Genomic DNA, 18,847 nt, shown 5'->3' with positions numbered 1-18,847 from the left:
GGGTACGATGCCGATTGACACCTTTGGTTCAGGTCGTGCATGCGCGTCTTCCAGGACTCATAACCTCCCTGTTTTCAGGACGGCCTCCGGTGTCTCTGCGATGAGGGCTTGACCATCAACTTGCTTCAGAAGGGCTGAAACATGCCGGTATTCAACTCCGACCCGCGGAGGGCAAGGTTCCTTACTGTGATCGCTTGCACCCTCACGGCGCTGGCGTGCGGTACAAATGTACGATACACCTCTTTACCTGGTACATATTCGAAGTACTAACACGAGCCTCTACAGTATGGCTACTCTGTATGGGGTCCGAGTTTCGCCGCGCGGCTCAGACTGTCCGCTACCGATAGTAACCTTATCGTACGAACCCTTACCATACTCCCGCACGACGATCGAAAGCTGATAGAAGAGACGCACAGGGAACAATAGGAAATCTGGGCATGTACGCTTTTGGTATCCCCTCTGGGATGCTGGTAGATGCCAAAGGTCCAAGATGGGGTATCGCGCTTGGAATTATGTCCTTTGCCGTGGGTTACTACCCAATTGCCAAAGGTACGAGTGAATGGTCCCATATCTAACTCAAGGCGACACTGACAAGACTGAAGCATATGAGGCGGGTCCTGGCGCATACAGCGTAGCGTTGATATGTCTCTTCTCGTTCTTTACCGGTGCTGGAAGCTGTTCAGCATTCACGGCATCCATCAAGGCTGGTGAGTAACTCGCTTCATCTGAACCCATGCACTGACGGTTTCGATAGCGGCGCTCAACTTCCCCGAATCTCGAGGAACGGCAACGGCATTCCCGCTGGCAGCTTTCGGCCTGAGTGCCCTGCTATTCGCAGCTATTGCTCTGTTGCTCCCTCCGGGAACGTACAACTTTCTTATCTTGCTGGCAACCGGGACTGTCTTGTTACCACTTGTGTCCTTTCCCTTCATCCGTGTGTTGCCGCCGCACACCTACCAACATCTTCCGCAGCAGGACCAGCAAATCCTCCATAGAACCAGATCTCCGGGGAGCTCAGACCTTCGGCATACTCACGAACCAGGTGCGCCAGAGAATGCCCACAAAATCCTCCGCTCATCCAGTACCGGGTCTCACAATACCGAGGACACTCCTGAATCAGGGGAGGAGGTTTCCTTTCTCCTCTCCAGACCCTCCAGTGAAGACATGCACGAGCGTGGAAATCCGAAGCATCACGAATCTGACAGACATCATGAATCACCGCATTTAGATATCAGAGGCTTTGCTCTCCTGCCCCACGCCGAGTTCTGGCAATTGTTTTCTATGCTTGGATTGTTGACGGGGATTGGCTTGATGACCATAAAGTATGTTTAGGTGGATAAAACTTATAAGAGGTATTCGGCTGATCATGTTCGACAGTAATATCGGAAACGATGCCCAGGCTCTCTGGAAACACTACGATCCGTCGATCACACCATCATTCATCGAAAAGCGCCAGGCTGTGCATGTCTCGGTGCTTTCCTTCTTCAGTTTCGCCGGCCGTCTACTATCAGGCATTGGCTCCGATCTCCTTGTATCTAAGCTCGGTCGTTCCCGGTTTTGGTGCCTATTCGCTTCTGCTGTGATATTTTGCCTTGCTCAACTCCTTGCAACGGCCATCTCCAATCCCAATCTCTTGATCTTGGTGTCTGGTTCGACCGGTCTCGCGTACGGCATCTTGTTCGGTGTCTACCCCAGTCTCGTGGCCCACTGCTTCGGCGTCCACGGGCTCAGTCAGAACTGGGGGACCATGACGTTGGCGCCGGTCATCTCTGGCAACATCTTCAACCTCTTGTACGGTCACATCTATGATTCGCACTCGGTGAGAAACGAGGAGGGCGATAGGGAGTGTCTAGAAGGCAAGGACTGTTATAGTTCGGCGTACTGGGTCACACTCTGTGCCGCCATCCTGGGGGTAGGATGTTGCCTTTGGAGCATCTGGCATGAGTACCGGGTGCACAAGGTGAAGAAAAACAAGGACAGACGGAGGAGTGATCACGAGAGGATCGCATAACGCTACGGAGTTTCTTGACATTCTGCCGAATCCAGGCTTACTACTATCGGCCAGAGTTGCAAATGTCGTAAGTAGATGGTATGAAGACGACCCCTGGATCAGGCGGTTTAGACGACGGGGTATATAGACATACAATGTTGTTGGAGGCAGCGAGCGAGAGAATAGACGCGGTCGACTTTTCGGGCCCGCAAAGCAAATACCAAAGCACATTGCACGATTAAGTACCCAAGATGAGCTCCGAAACCCAGCAATGTCTTATTCATCAATGAGTTGTGGAACAACCTGGCCAGCAAGGTACCTGGATGGCGACGTCAACTTGGCCGCATTTATTATTATCCCGCGGCGCATTATTTGCATTCCCCGCGTCACACTTTTAAGTTGTGCTTTCCGACCGCAGCCTGAGCCTGAGCCTGACCACGTCGCACTCCCTTGCTCGCGCAGGGTGTTCTTGTGTTCCTCACTGTTGAGTCTTAATATATATAGTGCTCTACATTCCCCTTCCCTGAATGGCTCCTCCAGATCTCAGCTCACTCCCACCTTCCAGATCAATGTCGTCCTCACCCAGACAGACGCGGTCGCTCCAAAGCGCAGCCTCCCCGCCTCAGACACAAACTCCCTCGCCGCGCAACTCGTCCATTTCGCTGGCGACGGCAGCCATGGCGAACGCGGCCAACGAATCCCGCCGATCGTCTTTGAGTACCAGTAACCGCGGCTCGCCGAGACTAGGACGCATGCCTTCGGACCGTCGTCGTTCCCAAGTGGCCATGGGTCTCAATCTGAACGACCCTACGCTGCCCAGTCCTGGTGAACTGTCTAGCAACGATCCTCGAGCGAACCTGAACCTGAGCCACAGCTACAGCTTTGTTTCTGCCAGTCCATCCACCATCGGCGGCCGGTCTGCCATCGCCACGGGCGATCCTCACCATCAGCGGCAGCCGAGCCTGGGGGACATCCATAACGAGTTGGAACAAGAGCAAGAGGCCCAAGTCAATCGAATGCTCCAGATGATCCGCGAGCAACAACTGCAACTCGAAGCCTTGCGTAACAATCAACCTGAACGACAGCAATCCTCTCGTCAATCACAGTCTACTCCTACAGGAGGCCCCGGTAACAACGGCACCGCTGTGGTTGACGACGAAACCCCGTCTGAAGAACGCTCTAACCCGTTCCCTCCCGTCCAACAACCTACTGCTACTGCTCCACCGACGAGACGATTTTCCCGCGGGCCCCCCAGTGCAAGTCGATCTCCGGCTTTACGGGCCCGCGAGTACAGCAGCAGTAGTGACTGGCCGCCATCTCCGCTTGACACCGGCGCAGCAAGACGAAACAGTTTCCGCGACGAAAGTGCCTTTTACCAGGCCGAGACGGCCAACCTAACGCGCGAAAATCAGATGCTCCGAATGAGGATCCGCGAACTCGAAAAGCAACTTAGTGAGTTAACTGCCGTGCCGCCAAATACTCCGGCCACCCCGAGCAACTTGTCTTCAAGCCCGCCTGTGGCCGCACAAGAAGAGGCGTCTCTTGCCGCCGAAGTCGCCAGAGTCACCAGCGAGCCGGACAAGACTGGATTGTGAAAAAGAGATGACGGTCATGGCGATTGTGTGATTTATAGGTGTTGTTGAAGGAAATGAATGTATCAACCAGGCCGGCGTTCGGAATGTGGAAGTGGTTCGGGCCTCAGCTAGGTCTAAATGATTACGGAAATGGAGGGAAAAGGCATGCAGTGCCAGTGGGCAAAGGCGTTAATGGGTTGGTCGGTTTTCAGGGCCAGAACGAGGAGTTCTACAACCAGGATTGTCGCGTGCGATCCAATGCAGACAATGTACGTTCCGGCATGTCGTCCTCTTTGACTACCTCAGTAAGGAAACCGGGGGTCGAGCCTACGCGTCAGGTCAGACCTGAGTGATGACTTGGGAAGGATGTGACCACCTGTGACTATTAGTATAGTGGATGGGTGTAGTATGGAAATGAATTCAGCCTGACGGCTGCAGAAAGAATTCTACAATGAAATAGACGACCACTTTTGATGTCCCTTGTACCTAGCAGTGGCGCCCGGATAGAGAACTCCGACCATCATAATCTCACCCGCAGCCGACGTCATGGGCAGCGGCTGAACATTGTCTGCATCTTCGAAGCCAAACAGTGTTGGATCACTACCTAATCATCAGTACAACTTTCAGAAAACACCACCATCAAACCTGAGGACACTCAAATCAGCTCGCGCCGGGCATCCAATCGTGTGCCAGATTGCTCATCAGTAGAGATGACGAGCAAATACAATCACACAGTTCCGGCACTTGAACGTATCCCGCGTCCACCGAACTACACGGCACTACTGTACACAGAAATTCTACCGGCGTATCGACGGTCGCTCCGCTGTAGCTGGGGTGACGGAAGAGGGACGCTTGTTTACATGTCCACTGCATGTCAAGTTCCGACTCGAGGTAGGCGAACAGGGTTTGGAGTTGGGGGCTCGAGCGCGAACTCCAAACTCCCAAAATCGATTGGCACGGGCGCCTAACGAGTAACAAACAACAACCAACTTGAAGCTGAAATAGGCACGCTGGAACCCTGCATCATCCCCCAGCCACTGCTTTTCCTCCGCCGCCCGTCATCGCCATTATTGTTGTTGTTGTCGCCTGCATCTGCATCGCGCCCACATCATCCCGAGTCCACCACTGCATCACCGCATCTTCCCTTCTCCATCTCTTGTCTACATGCGCGTCGTCGCGGTCCAAGGGCTCTCCCATTGCAACGCATAAACTCTTGTCGTGTTTGCCTTCACAACCATGTCCGGGCTACCGTACCTTCAGAAATTGCGTAAGAGCGATCTTACCGAAATCGCCGAAACCAGCAAATTACCTGAGTGAGTCTGGTCTGTCCAGGTTGTGCGCCTCCGACGCGTCGAATACGAGTGGCATATGTAGCGCATTCTTGCTAACATCTATGCGATCATAGTTACGCTGGATTGAAAAAGGCCGAACTCGAGGTCGCGCTGGACGAGCACCTCCGCGCCAACTCGACCAGATACAGCAAAGAACCTTCCCTGACCGATTACTACAAGCGCCTGGGCAGCAGCACCAGGTCGCCGGTCAAGAAGATCGCGCAGAAGGTGTCGGATGTAGTGAAATCCGACGAAGATGCTCCTGCGCCCGCGAAGAAGAGCAGGCGCAAGACCGTCTCTCCGGCAGAAGACACGTACGAGTCGCGTCCCTCCAGGACAACACAGGTCACTCGACTGACGCACATTGATATAGGACCGACACGGATTCGCCCACTGTCTCCTCTTTGATCAAGGCTCCAGCAAAAGAGGTTGCGCGTCGCTCTTCAATCCTGACATCGCAAATACCCATTCCGCCCTCTCCCGCGGTGGTGACCGATGTTATTGATGAACAGACGCGTCGTTTCCGAACTTCAATCTCTCACGCATATGATCGCACCCAGATTCACGAATATGCTGACAAGACGCGCGACCTCCTGTCTTCGCCGTTGACGGTCACCATCCTGGCAATCCTCCTCGAAGCATATGGTCTACGCGCCTCGGTTCTACCCAACAAGCTGTTGACTGAGATTCCCCCGATTCCATACGTCAAATCGACCAAGACTCCGGTCAATGTGCCAGATCTGTTCTTGCTGCTCGACTCCAAGTTCTGGGCACCTTTCTCTCTGTGGACATTGACGTCGTTCATCCTTCCCGCCTTCATCTCATACTTTATCAACCTGCCACTCAAGGCTCACCCGGTGCATTCTCACGCAACGCGTCGAGCTACCGTTCAAGCCAATGCTCAATTGCAATTTGACCCTTTTGTGTTCAGTCTTGCCAAGGGCTTGATTGCTTACTTGGTCTATGCTAAGCATTTCAACTTCGGTGGTCTGTACCAACACTTTACTATTGCCGTTGTGAACGATAGCATCCTGGGCGGCTGGTTCGCCATCCTCATCAGCTCAGGTCTCGGCGCGGCGGTCAGCCTATACGAAGCCGTACTAAAGAAATAAAGGCCGTGGCAGAGAGAACTAAGGGCAGGCCGGACGAGAGATAGATCACAATGTTATGCTTTGCATTTTTGTGCTCATGTACAGTGCTTGGGAAGGTGGCAGACATATCGGGAGCCTGGGATGAATGAGACATGAGTATTTTCCGTTGATATCCAAAGGCGTTGGAAACCCCGGCTTGGCTTGCAATTTGCATTTGACTTTCACAAATTTCAGTTGATGCTGGCTTATACCCACGGTGTGCCTGCTGAAAGGACCGCATATATGCCCAGGCGCGTGGAGAGGACTGGTCGATGTTGTTGGGATGGCAGTGGAGAGGGGTCGTGTTTCTAATTTGAATACAAATGAAGTTTCTGTTCAGTTGCTCACTTTCTTCCCGTTTATGCTGCTTGCCTCGGCTGTTTCCGATCTGGTCGAGTCTCTTCCATCCAGAGGTCCGTCACTCACAGTCCACACGACGATCATGGATGATGTATTGAGGGTACCTAAGCAGTACAACCTGTTTCTGCTGTTCCTACAATGCGTAGTAGTCCCACACCAGGATTTAACCATCTACAACATTGTAGAACAGCAGGACATTGGTCCCTTTTAGGAATGGCTTCCGATCAACTTCGACTAGTTCTATGCGCTGCTTTTCTGATCCCCGTCTTATTGGCCGATCAGCAACATCATCCGTGTTCTGAGAACTAAACACCAAGTATCACTCGCATCACAACTGGCACCCTGTTGAGTTTGGTCATTTACTGAAAGGTGATGTTTATGTATACATGGGTCTTCATTTGCTGCCAGACCCTTTCTGATCCAGTCTTTCAAAATGCCGGCTCCGGACAACATCTACGAGAATGACGTTGACTTCACCACCCTGGCATTGCAGTATCCCCAGTTTGCTAAGAAGTGAGTATTCGTATCCCAATTGCCTTGGTAACAGGCGAGGAGACTCCCGTGGCCTCTGGGTCTCATGTATACCATGTCACTCGAATGCACACAAACGGCTGCAATTCTGCAAAAGAAACACAACTAATCACTGGCATCATCTGGCAGATTAAAACCAAATGGCCAACTCGACTTCTCCGACCCAGAAAGTGTCAGGTGCGCGTGACCGGTTCAGATTCAACACAGACAACTTCGGATTACTATATTCCCCACATGGCAGATTCCCTTCAATTCACCGAAAGGGTCCAAGTTCACTAACTACCTTATTTGTTGGATTTACAACAGACAACTGACCAAATCCCTCCTACATCGAGACTTTGATTTGGCCATTGATTTGCCTGAAGACAGGCTGTGTCCTCCAGTATGTTGTCCTGCCAGCTTTGAGGGTTAGGTTTTCGCATGCTTCTTTTCCTCACCAAAAATGGTGAACAGAACACTGAACAAATACCTAACTTGAAACTGTCTGTTTTATAGGTTCCCAACCGGTCAGTATATCCAATCCTACTGGATCTTCTATACCTCTCAGGGGCACAAGAGGCGGTCGAGCTAACTAAGGCACACGTTGCCAATATGCAGATTCAACTATATTCTCTTCATTCAGCGACTGCTAGACGACACGTCACCGGACTGGCACGAAGGATATGATCCTAACCGGTCGGTAATCGGTCTCGATATGTATGTGCCCTGGCGATTCGGACATCACACACAGACTGTTTAGGTCGAAGCTGTCTTTTCTGGAGTACAGTCTTGTATGCGTGCTTACATCTATCACGCAACAGCGGCACAGGTTCCTCAGCAATATATCCGCTCCTCGCATGTCGACAACGGCCGGCATGGCGATTCCTTGCGACCGACATCGACGAGAAGAATCGCACCTACGCGCTTCAAAACATTGCGGCGAATAGTCTCGAAGCGAGGATAAAGTTGTTGGACACAGACCCGACTGGTCAAACACTGATTCCTGTCGAAGAAATTGTACGGATGGGCATTGAGCGGTATGTACTCTACCCACGAGAAACGTAACCCGCGGCTGGCAGGCTCTTTGGATTTGTGTCAACGCCTTCGTTGTCGTTCTGGACAGACCCGCAACCAACGCTCATCTGGAGTCGCCAGTCAGCAGATGGCTGTGGCTCGACATTTCGCTCGCTCTCTTGCCCCAGACCAAGTTGAACTTTAATAGCAACAAGCAGTTGACCTCCTGTAGCTAACGAACAAACGCACCATATAGGATCGACACCGTCATGACCAACCCACCATTCTACCCATCTTCTGAATCACTGTTAGAGTCAGCGCACAAGAAGTCGCGGCCCCCAAACTCGTCGTGCACCGGCGCACCAATCGAGATGATCACACCAGGCGGCGAAGTGGCGTTCGTGTCGCAGCTGATTGACGAAAGTTATAGCTTGTCCTTGTCCAAAGCACGACAAGAGACCTCAGGCCGGCGGCTTCAAATTCAGTGGTTCAGCTCGATGCTCGGCAAATTATCCAGCGTTTCCGACATTGTGGAAGCCCTGAAATCTCGTGATTGCACCAATTTCGCCGTCACCGAGTTCGTCCAGGGGAGTCAAGCCCCGAAGAAGGCAAAAACTCGCAGATGGTGCGTCGCATGGAGTTGGATGGGATTTCGTCCTGGTGTCAATGTCGCCAGGGGTGTTTCGGGTAGTAGTGGCGTTGAGAAACGACTACTTCCCGCGCCGACAGAATATGATTTCGAAGTCGAAGTCGCGGCAGCAGATACGGACACAGACGTTGGGGCTGTGGAGCGTAAATTGAACCAGGAAATGGCTAAGTTGGATTCCATCAAGTGGAGATATCTGTCCGAAAGACGGGTCGGAATGTTCCTTAGCCCCCAGGGGGACGTATGGAGTCGCAAAGCAAGACGGAAGAAGCAGCAGCAACAGACGCAGCAGGCACAGAGTCAAACACAAGTCCATCAGACGACGACTACCAACAAGGACAAGACCAGAGCCAGGGGCAACCCCGAAGATCCCGAAGCTGACCAAGATGAAGAAATGACGAATCGTGGTCAAGTCAGTAATGATCAGGCCGAGGACGAAGGCAAAGACCACGAAGATGAAGAAGATGAGGAGCCTGCTCTTGTCGTTCGTATCTCTGTCATACCGCCGATCATTCCATCCACCACTTCCACGGCCAGCACAAGTAAAAACACAAAAGTCCATATCCATATCCGGCATCTCCACGGCCAGGAACCTGTCCTATTCGAGAGTTTCTGCGGCTGGCTCAAGAGGAAGATGACGACGACATGATAACAACTTGGTCGACTAGCACGGCACTGCTGTGCAACTACGACTGCTTCGCAGATCAAATACTCAAAAACATTAAAATCAGTACCTGTCATCATCCACCCAACTTCAAGGTCTCTAGCACAGGCAGACAGTTAGAAAGACAAACGAACACTTGGTTGGCTCGAGCAGCTTCTCCTCGAGTGGAAAATACCCCAACCCGAATTGGTTCCATTGAACCCACCAACATGATGTTTGCCAAATTGAGAACTCGAACTCGACGACAACTGCTGTGAATAGAATCATTGAAAACAACCAGAAACAGAACTCACGACAGGTGAAATGCAAGTCGGACTCTGATTGAACTATCAAAACACAACCCGACGCACGAGAGTTGTCTTGTTTGTCCCTGTTCTTCCAATCTCCTTGCGCCGCGAAACAGAGCTGTGAGAAACGAACAAGCAGGCCGTGTCCGCCCATGTATGTACATACCATACAGCACTAGTACAGAGCTCAAGAGAGAGTCAAAGCAAAACAAACAGGTTCGCTTGCCGTGCCGCCCTTTCGTTGGTCTATTTGTTTTATCTTTACACTCGCCCGTGCACTCATTGCTCTCCCATTGCCGTTGGACCATATATGTCAATATGAACTTTTCCGCGAATTTCTTCGGCCAGTCGACGAATGGTCTCGTCGCGCATAAAGACCCATTGGACGGCTTTTCTAGTCTTGCTCTTCGCCTTAACTTTTCCGTTTTGATTCTTGGTTCCGTTTGGTTCATCATGGTAAGTCTCATCGTCATCTGTCGATGTTGTTGTGGTTGTGGATGTCTTGGTCCTCGTTGTCGTCCTTGTTAACTTGGAATCTGACGTGGTCGTGGTGTCCGTCGTGGTAGTGGTCGTTTCGGAACTCGAAGTCGGGCCAGACCCTGATTCTGAATTTGGCCCCGAAGTTGTAGTCGACGTCACAGTCGTTGCCGTTGCCGTCTCTTCATCGCCTCCAGCACCGTCTGTAACACGCAGTGCAAAGTCCTCTGTGATTTCCGTATGGACTTCTTCCTTCCTGATTACAGACACTGGTTTGGCCACCGCCACGCCAGTACACATGTGTCCTTTGATGACGTCGACGACGGCTTCCTGGCTGTTGCTGTTGCTGTTGTCGTTATCATTGCCATTGCTCTCGCCATCACCAGCCGCATCTCCTTTCCCTTTCCTGTCTGAATCCTGCGCAGTGGTAGTAGTAGCATGTTTCTCTTCTTCACGACTCTTCTGCTTCCAAAGCCAGCCGAACTTCTCCTCCGGCGGAGTGATTTGGTTCTTGCAATGCCAGACATATTCTTTCCAAGCAGAACCCGAAACCTTCTGTCCATTTGCAGTTGCATTTCCGTCGCCATCTTCATCTTCATAATCCGACAACCACAGCTCCTCCACGTTCAAGGTCTCAATGAACTTCTTGGAAATCTGTATCCGTATCACCCATGTCTCTCCGTACGGACACCTCCGTGCCGCCCAGCCACGGTATTTCTCGGCCACTTCCCTGTCTGGCGTCCAGTAGTGGGCTTGGGCATTATGGTTGAAATCGCCTCCTGGAGACGACGCAAGGACAGCCATGTCAATCGATCCGTCCAAGTCGCGTATGAATGGCTTAGGGGGTGCTGCTTTGCCTTTGTATAGGACGATATGGTCTGGCAACACGGGCGGTAGTGGTATAGACTCCTTCGCACGGTTGCCGTTTCCGTTGCGGGTACTATTATTGTTCCCATTGTTGGGGCTGCCGTTATCGTTATCATTGCTATCGCTATTGCAATTCTGTTCCTTTTGGAGAATACAAACATAATTCGACGGCAAACCATACTCTTCCAGCGTCATATGTGTAGCAGCAGCAGCATCACGACTACCAGAAGCGTCACCGTCACCGTCCGTCGTCTCCGTGCTCAAGTTGTCTCTCCTTCGGCGTGAGCTCTCACCCGCACACCTTTTAACCCGCCCCAACAACCTGACTAAACTTGCATACCGGGCCCACAGAGTATCCTTGACCCAGGCATGCAAAGACTCGGTCCAGAAAATATCGGCAAACCGTTCATCAGTCAGGGCATCCTGGAACTCCTGCCCAAGCCCGAATCGGTGCATGGTCTCCTTCATCGACTGGGAATCGTGGTGGACATCGTGAGAAGCCATGGGACGACCGATGGATTTGGTATGGTCGCTGATTCGGGTTTCGACGTATTTGTAGACGTGGGCGATCAATTCCTCATGATCTTGGTCCTGTTCGAGCCAGTCGTCGTAAATGGCCCTGGCGATAGAAGAAGTAAACCCGAGAAATTCGAGCGCGGCAACACTAGATGGATTCGTGGGCAGATCGAAGAATGTCGCGGCCAATTCCGCTTGCGGTTTGAAGTTCAGAGGCCGTACGGTGGCGGATGGTCTTGACTGCAATTGTGAGGTCGGCACAGAGAGATCAGAGTTGGATGTCCATGCCGAACTGGAGTTTGAGTTTAAGGTGGAGTCTGAATTAGAAGTGGATGTGAATATAGACGAGGGTTTTGGATGCGCGGTAGTTGTAGGTTCCGAATAGGAGTTGGGTCCATTTTCGTCGCCTTGAGGATCCGTGACTGATGAGCTTGGCCTGGGGGGACCCAACACCAATGCAGAGACCTTGATCTTTCCGTCAACATCGCCGTGGTCGGTTGGGTTCGCGGATTGAACGAGTCCGTTCGCTTCGAGACGATCAATCTCTTCACGAGTGAGGTGTCGATCTTGAACGGTATCGACTGTGGCCGTGAGTAGGGGAGGCACCATCTTCCTCTCTCTTTGCTTTCTTTTGTTGATAGATTCACCAGGACTCGGACAAAGGCCTGAATCCACAGACTACCGCGCCTCAGCCTCGTAAATGCATAAGCGTTAAATCGATACCAAAGGGTGCCGAACTGGTTTGATAGGTTGCATTGCTACCGTGATTGGTTGGCAGGCTGAATACCCGCTTCTTCGTTTCCAGGGAAGAGGAGCAGGATGAGATGTAATAGACGTGTTGACCACGTCTCGTAGTAGAAGAAAAAGGCAACCCAAGGCAAGATACCGAATGTACCAGAACCTGACGCTAAACGAAGAGAGACTGGTACAGGCACCAACTTCCAAAAGCAAGGCAATGCAAGGCGAGGTGATCTTTTGTGACGGAACCAACAAAGCAGTACGCCCGAGGTGCACGACGTTGCTGTACAAACTCACAGTACGCCCCAACCCCGGCGAGATGCAACGTGACAGAAGTGCGCCAAATACAATCAGATGGTAAGGACGAGAATCTCTGATCTCTGACGTCGTGTTAAGTAATATTTGATGTTTTCCGGCCGGAATCTTGACGCCTTTCTCACTCTCGTCCCACGTGACCATGCGCCGTAACTAACAACTGTTATATAAAGATGGATTCTGATTTCGTCGCTACCAATGGATCCAAGCATTTTAGGTATGGTGCTCCCAGCTCCGCTTGATATCAATGCCCCATGCCTTCGTATTGTCCTTTCGTGAGAGGACCGAGACAACATTCTCCTCGAGGGGCTCCTGTTTTCTACGAAATTGGTCGGCCCATTCCCACCGTTTGGGCACATATCAATTCCTTCGCACTGACCTTCATTGAGAAATTCATCCTGCTCTCCAATGAACGTATTTCTCTCGTGCCTGAAGTAGTTGTTTGAGCGCGAGTACGTGCCAAGAAACTAGAACAGCGGTGAGATGGCCCTTTGAGATGTACATACAGTATTACCCTTACTACCGTTGAACTTCACTTTCCTCCACAATCTGGCCTCCTAATCATGTCTTTGATCGGAGAGGGGGCAATCTCGAAGGTCTACAAGTTGAATTCTTCAATCGTGGTGAAACGGGCCCGCATTGGGGTTGATGAGGAAGTCGACCATGCCACCGAGCAGAAAATATTACAAATGCTCAAGAAATGCCGCGATCAATCGTACCTCATCCGCTGCTTCTATGTCAGAAAAAACGACACTTTTCTCGAGTATGCGGTCAACGGGAGTGTCGCCACGCTCCTTGACCAAAACCGTCATTATGACGCGCAAGGCAACCTTTCGGTCTCACGATATATCGACCGAAGCCTTGTCTGCCAATGGATGAAGCAATTATCGCTTGCTGCCAAAAGTCTTGAAGAGATTGGTCTCGCTCACGGGGATATCTGCCCAAGGAATCTTCTTCTGGATTCCAAGTGGAATCTGAAATTAAGCGACTTCGACCGTACAGTGAGGGTTGGAGATGATTGTTTGCCAATAGGTGCACCGTTTGGTCGTCTCCTTTCCGACGAAGATCGCGGAGACACCGGTACTTACGGCGAGGCGGGTGTTCGTACGGAGACCTTCGCCATCGGATCTACCTACTACACGCTTCTCCGCGGTCATGAGCCATACGAAACCGAATTCTGCGGGGATCAACATTTCGTGATATTGCAGGAAAAATTTCAGCGAAAAGAATTCCCATTACTGGACACTTCGGCTGCAGACTTGGTCATTCGTAAGTGTTGGTATGGAGAATACCGGTCAGTAGGTGAACTTTCGTTGGAGTTCCCTGCTTATGGACCAGAAGGATCATGTGAAGAGCATGAGGAATGGCTGAATTTACGTGAGATGGAATGTAAGAGGTTTATCGAGGAGGGCATTGTAGAGACCCTGCCAAGGTGAAGAAAATAAATCGATCGACCAGAGTTGAACGATCGAAGAAAAACATTTACTAGAAGCGAAAGATATATCGACCAACCTATCCAGACTTCACGGCACCCTCTCTTCTGGAGATCAACACTATCATATGTGGATATCAAGAGACAATGGGCACTTGGTGTATACTAACATCGGACAACCTCAGACGTGTATTATCCGCAAATTCAGTAAAAAGTGTTGTACTGAAGATTCGAGACCGGACGCCGAAGCTGAGATTGCTACCTTCTCATCGAAATGTGTCGTTGCAAAGCGAGGCTGCTTATAGCGAGAGTTACAGGACTGTCTTCTCCAAATGTCTCTTATAGCGATTTCCTTCTCCTCGCCTCCAAGTTCATCGGCTGCATATGGCGCACAGTTCGACGTTTCGTCGGGACGAAAGAACTACCATTACCTTCACGACCGTAAGAATCACATGAACCATAGGAAATAGCAGAACACGGGGACCAGACGAACTGTGCCGTAGCAGCGCTATCGTGTCCTTACCAGCGACAACTCGAGCACCTGGTATTCCCGTCTCGGGCCGTGAGTCCTGAAGGGGGCATGAGCTTCTCGCGCTCAGACGAATGTCGTAGTCTCTGGTCAACGGTGAGTCAGGGGTGTCTAATGTCGCATGTACCACGTACTTGTACGTGATCAATATGGCAGCCTTACGTTGTACAAGAGCCCTGATATCAGCACCCTTTGCTTTTTCCATGTATAGTATTACACATGATTATTTGGAAATACTTTGGATACAGTACAGTACGGGATAGCATGTAGATCCTTGTACCTGGGTAGACTCTGTACATGACCGACAAGACACGACGACTGTCCATTCACTCAATCACTCAGTCCACCACCCACGAACATTGTTCCACACTACTCATTCAGCAGTTCCATTTCCTCCTTCAACCTTGTCCACGCCTCAGTCCCTTCCCAGGCCTTGGACCGACCCAGAACCTTTCTCGCGGCACTCTTCGCCTTGAACCGCCACTTTGGCTCGACCTGGCCGCCTGTGCGTTCTCGTTCACGCGGCCCAAGATCTCGATACCGCCGAATCAACCAGATAGTCTTGTCGACAACATTGGTCCATTGCGCCTCGTTTGTGAGTTCGTCAAAGTTTTCAGCAAGTGAAATGCTCGTCAGGTGGGTGCGCCATGCTTTTTCGGCGTACAGGAGTGCCTGGGCGGGTCGGTTGCGCCATTCGGAGATTGTACAGAGTAGATCGTAAAGGGCCGGCGAGGACGTTGCGAGAGGAGCAATCTGGTTGTCGACGAGTGACAAGAATGCTCGGGGCAGGTATGGGAGGTTGGCCGATGTGGTCGCTGCTTCAGGTTCTGTGTTGTCTTCGCCCTTTTTCTGCGCTCCCCCTTCAGACTCTTCTGCCCCGTTGGTGCTAGCTGCTGTCGGATACGTCCATTCCTGAGTGACATATTCAGTTAGAACCTTTAGTATCCCAACGTCGATGGCACCTTCGCCTTCATTCTTCCCTCTCAATTCAATCACCCGCCCCATGGCCTGCATCACCTCGTTCCAAGGCGTGCCTGCGCTCGGCGGTATGCTTGCCGCTACAGTGAGATAATTGTCCCAAATGCGCGCGTCGTCGCGCTTGAGTGTCGCGGCACGTCGTAGGGCGCGCAGGGCCTCTCGCACGTGTCGATACGGATCAACTTTGCGTGAGAGGTCGGTGTCTGCATGTCCCTCTCCTTCTTCTTCGTCCTCCGCCAGTCCAGATGCAGATGCAGATCCAGCAGTCTGCCCGGTACCAGTCGAAGTGGTGTTTGCGGCGCCTCTCATCGCTTCATCTGGCTTGGCCTCTACCACATCCATTCCCGGTCTCGGCAGCTTTAGCAACGCAACGGCCAGATTTGACCATGCCTCTCCGTCGTGGTCTTCAAGTTGAACACAGCGAGTAAATGTCTCTACTGCACCTTGGTAGTCCTCCAGCTCGAGTTGGACACAGCCCAGTGCAAACCAACTTGAGCGGTCGAGTCGTGCAATCGACAGGGCCAGAGTATATGCCTCGGCTGCGGCTTTGAAGTCGCGTTTCTTGGTGAAGTACCGACCCAGCGAGCGTTGGGCGCGCGCGTATCTCTTTGAGGAGACGTTCCATGCCAGAGTGTAGTAGGACGGTAGACCGGTGATATCGCCCAGAATGCATAGCAGGCGAGGTGCGTCGGCTGGAGGCGGAGAGCGGAGTTTCAAAGTCGTCGGCGGATCGGCCTCGTTGTTCTTGTTGTCCAGAGAAGATTCGAAATCTTCGAACAACAATCCTTTCAGAAGCTTGATGGCATCCTGCTCTCGATCTGTTGCGGCAAGGCACAACGCCACCTCGGCATGCATCTGTAACCGCTCGTAAATCTCCAATGCGGTCTTTAAGCCGCCCATCTGTGTCCAGCGAGCGGCCAGCTCGGCCTCCAGCTCCCATCGCAAAGGTGGAGACAATTGGTATATGTACTTCAGCCGCTCGGCGACCGACGCCGATTCCGAGGCCTTGGGCTTTGGAAGAAACGTCGTGGGCGTCGAAGAGGTCCCTGACGCTTTTGCCGACGATTTTGATTGATCCTCAGACGTCTCTGCGATGACTTGATCAACCAGCGCCTGCAGTTGCAACAATCCACGCTCGGCTGTCCGAGCTCGATACCCCTCGATCCGACTCCTGACCAGTAAAGCCTGGGTGTAAACCTGCCAATTGGACGACCCGCCCTCTAACACTCGCGTCGCATAAGGCACAGTCTCCTCGCGCACCAAGCCGTCGTCGGGCGATGTGTTGGTGATACTACTCGCCGTAGCCAGCAGGATGATACTGTCCATGGGCTCCAACAGAGGCTGGTTGGACGGATCGAGGGACGCAAGTTCAGGAGGTAACGCATCCTCAGGGGCCACGTGAGTCATTGTGGCTTCAGACACCGTGGGTGTTTGTGTCGACTGGGGACTACTGAACTGGATTTGTTCAAGTAGTGTATCATCGCTGAGAGGGACATTCTCGGGCTGACTTGGTTTGCTCGAAGCCTGCTGCTCCTGCTGATGATCCTCCACCTCGGATCCAGCTGCCGGTTCAGGCTCGCGACTCTTCGCCAGAACGACAAGCTGACTTGTGTCACGGTCCTGGTACCGCGTTCTCTTGCCCAACACGCCCGTCACCGCAAAGACAAACCGCCGCGTCGTTGCCGCTTTGGCGAGATCTGCTCTGGCCAGAGAGTCGTCTCCATAATATGTGCGTATCGTGGCTCGCTCGACCAGAAACTCGACGAAATGGTCTTCAGAATCAGCACTGTGGAATGCCAGCCGTGAAGCGAGCTGCTGTTCGAGGATTCCGGCATCCGAGTAGATACTGTCGCGAAGAGTGGGCGACTGCTCCGACAGAAGTTTCTGGTGCCAAAAGTTGACTCTTATCCGTGCCCTCCGACCGTTGAACCCTGCCTCGGCAAGTGTCGGGTTCGACAGGATCACCTTTGCAAGCCAGAACAGTTCAATGTGCGGAGCGAGAGGATAGGGGCGGAGGCCATCGACAGAAAGATAGTCAAAGACTTCCTCTTTGACGGACTGCAAATCCTCGCCGCGGTATTGCTCAGGTATAATGGCTTCCTCCGGATTGAAGTCCAATGGCGGGCCCGTCACGTTCGCTTGGAGAAACGCTTCGAGCGCGGTGTATCCGATTTTGAGAAACGCCAAATGGCTGGCGGCATCGTTGAGAAGAAATTTGAGTCTGGACGTAACACCGCCTACGAAGGGCGTCTTCTCGGCATGGACGGCCTCGAACCCAAGCAGCTTTCGCGTTAACGGATCTTGTAAGATCTCGAGGAAAGATGAGCCCATTTTTGGATATGGAAAAAGGTGTTCCATCGGAGTACTAGATGGCAGACCAGTGCCAACCGCATGTAGACTCAATTGGCCACACTGGTCGGATTCAAAAAGATGGGAGCACCTCTTACGGAGCTCAGGTGCCAGAGAAGTGCTGCCAAAATAGTCGAGGTGGTTGAAGAGTTTCTTGTATTCACAGACATCCAACCGGCGTCGTACAAACCTGGCAGTCACAACACGTTGAACCTCATAACAGCTGATTACGGCCTGTTTCGGCTTGGCTCCTGAATATACGGGCTCTCAAGCCGTAACCGTGCAATTACCTAGGTATAGAATAAATAAAAATAGTGGTTATAGAATCATCATTCATCACTACTAATAAAGTTGGTGGAGTATGTATCACCCGCAACCAGAAATTTCCGGGTAAGTCACGTGCCCACGATCTCGCTGGGATGTGACAAAATGGGCACCCTATGTGCCAAGCATTATAAAGACGTCGAGGACCGTCTTTCGGTCTCGACTAGCGTCGTACGCTATCGTACAACCCCTAGAGAGTATATAGTCTAACGAGGCCCTAGGCTCCGTTAAAATAGAATAAATTCTCCGTAAAATTATATTTAGTAGCGGCGACGAGATAGTTCTCTATCTTAAACTAAGGTCCGTAAGGACTCCTACGCTCTCTCGAGAAGAAGAGAAGCGTAGTCGATCGTCGAGGAGATCGATACTCTTCTATATAAAGCCGATTAAAGATAAACGAAACTACCTTAATATATAGCGAAATTAATTAATAAGAAAATTTTCTAGCTCGAAGCTCGTCTTTTACGCTCGATAAACCTCTTCTAATTCCGTAGCGAAGGCTTACGAGAATTATACTTTTAGAATAACGAGTAGCGATAAAAATTTCTTATCGAGAAAGGTAAATTATAGTAGTAAGTAGTAACTTTCTCCTCTAAAAATTTTAGTCTCGCTACCCTTAGGTACTCTTAGCTATAAACGATAACTAGTAATATAACTAAGATATAGTAGTAACGACTACTTCGACGTCCTCGATTATATTCTATCGGCCTAGATACTATAAACGATAATATCGCCGAGGGGCTCGACGCGTCGATAGAGAAAGAAATATTACTACTAGAACGAACTCTTTATTAGGACTTCGTCTAAACTATACTA

At 51.5% G+C, this 18,847-nt stretch overlaps 7 protein-coding genes across 7 annotated transcripts; 5 read left to right on the top strand and 2 right to left on the bottom strand.

Moving 5' to 3' along the window:
• Positions 1–141: 141 nt before the first annotated feature.
• HMPREF1120_09033 (uncharacterized protein) lies at positions 142–2,011 on the top strand (the record flags this gene model as incomplete). Its single annotated transcript, XM_009163308.1, has 6 exons — positions 142–228; positions 286–357; positions 417–549; positions 603–707; positions 755–1,322; positions 1,378–2,011. The coding sequence occupies 6 exons, from the start codon at positions 142–144 to the stop codon at positions 2,009–2,011; spliced, it is 1,599 nt and encodes a 532-aa protein (XP_009161556.1).
• Positions 2,012–2,517: 506 nt separating this feature from the next.
• HMPREF1120_09032 (uncharacterized protein) lies at positions 2,518–3,585 on the top strand (the record flags this gene model as incomplete). Its single annotated transcript, XM_009163307.1, has 1 exon — positions 2,518–3,585. The coding sequence occupies one exon, from the start codon at positions 2,518–2,520 to the stop codon at positions 3,583–3,585; it is 1,068 nt and encodes a 355-aa protein (XP_009161555.1).
• Positions 3,586–4,800: 1,215 nt separating this feature from the next.
• Positions 4,801–6,007, top strand: HMPREF1120_09031 (uncharacterized protein; the record flags this gene model as incomplete). The annotated part of the gene is made up of 3 exons (XM_009163306.1): positions 4,801–4,877; positions 4,970–5,209; positions 5,269–6,007. The coding sequence occupies 3 exons, from the start codon at positions 4,801–4,803 to the stop codon at positions 6,005–6,007; spliced, it is 1,056 nt and encodes a 351-aa protein (XP_009161554.1).
• Positions 6,008–6,614: 607 nt separating this feature from the next.
• HMPREF1120_09030 (ribosomal RNA large subunit methyltransferase F) lies at positions 6,615–9,742 on the top strand. The gene is made up of 7 exons (XM_009163305.1): positions 6,615–6,898; positions 7,046–7,093; positions 7,223–7,298; positions 7,412–7,422; positions 7,514–7,612; positions 7,717–7,932; positions 8,166–9,742. Exons 1-7 carry the CDS (start codon positions 6,819–6,821, stop codon positions 9,202–9,204), a joined length of 1,569 nt encoding a protein of 522 aa, XP_009161553.1. The 5' UTR covers positions 6,615–6,818; the 3' UTR covers positions 9,205–9,742.
• A 43-nt stretch (positions 9,743–9,785) lies between these two features.
• HMPREF1120_09029 (uncharacterized protein) lies at positions 9,786–11,975 on the bottom strand (the record flags this gene model as incomplete). The annotated part of the gene is made up of 1 exon (XM_009163304.1): positions 9,786–11,975. One exon carries the CDS (start codon positions 11,973–11,975, stop codon positions 9,786–9,788), a length of 2,190 nt encoding a protein of 729 aa, XP_009161552.1.
• A 641-nt stretch (positions 11,976–12,616) lies between these two features.
• HMPREF1120_09028 (uncharacterized protein) lies at positions 12,617–14,342 on the top strand. Its single transcript, XM_009163303.1, has one exon. The coding sequence runs from the start codon at positions 12,983–12,985 to the stop codon at positions 13,853–13,855; it is 873 nt and encodes a 290-aa protein (XP_009161551.1). The 5' UTR covers positions 12,617–12,982; the 3' UTR covers positions 13,856–14,342.
• A 407-nt stretch (positions 14,343–14,749) lies between these two features.
• Positions 14,750–17,689, bottom strand: HMPREF1120_09027 (uncharacterized protein; the record flags this gene model as incomplete). Its single annotated transcript, XM_009163302.1, has 1 exon — positions 14,750–17,689. The coding sequence occupies one exon, from the start codon at positions 17,687–17,689 to the stop codon at positions 14,750–14,752; it is 2,940 nt and encodes a 979-aa protein (XP_009161550.1).
• Positions 17,690–18,847: the final 1,158 nt, after the last annotated feature.

Source organism: Exophiala dermatitidis, assembly GCF_000230625.1.
Source record: "Exophiala dermatitidis NIH/UT8656 unplaced genomic scaffold supercont1.8, whole genome shotgun sequence".
Lineage (NCBI taxonomy): Eukaryota > Fungi > Ascomycota > Eurotiomycetes > Chaetothyriales > Herpotrichiellaceae > Exophiala > Exophiala dermatitidis.
Note: the sequence above shows the minus strand (reverse complement) of the source record. Positions and strands in the feature narration are given on the sequence as shown.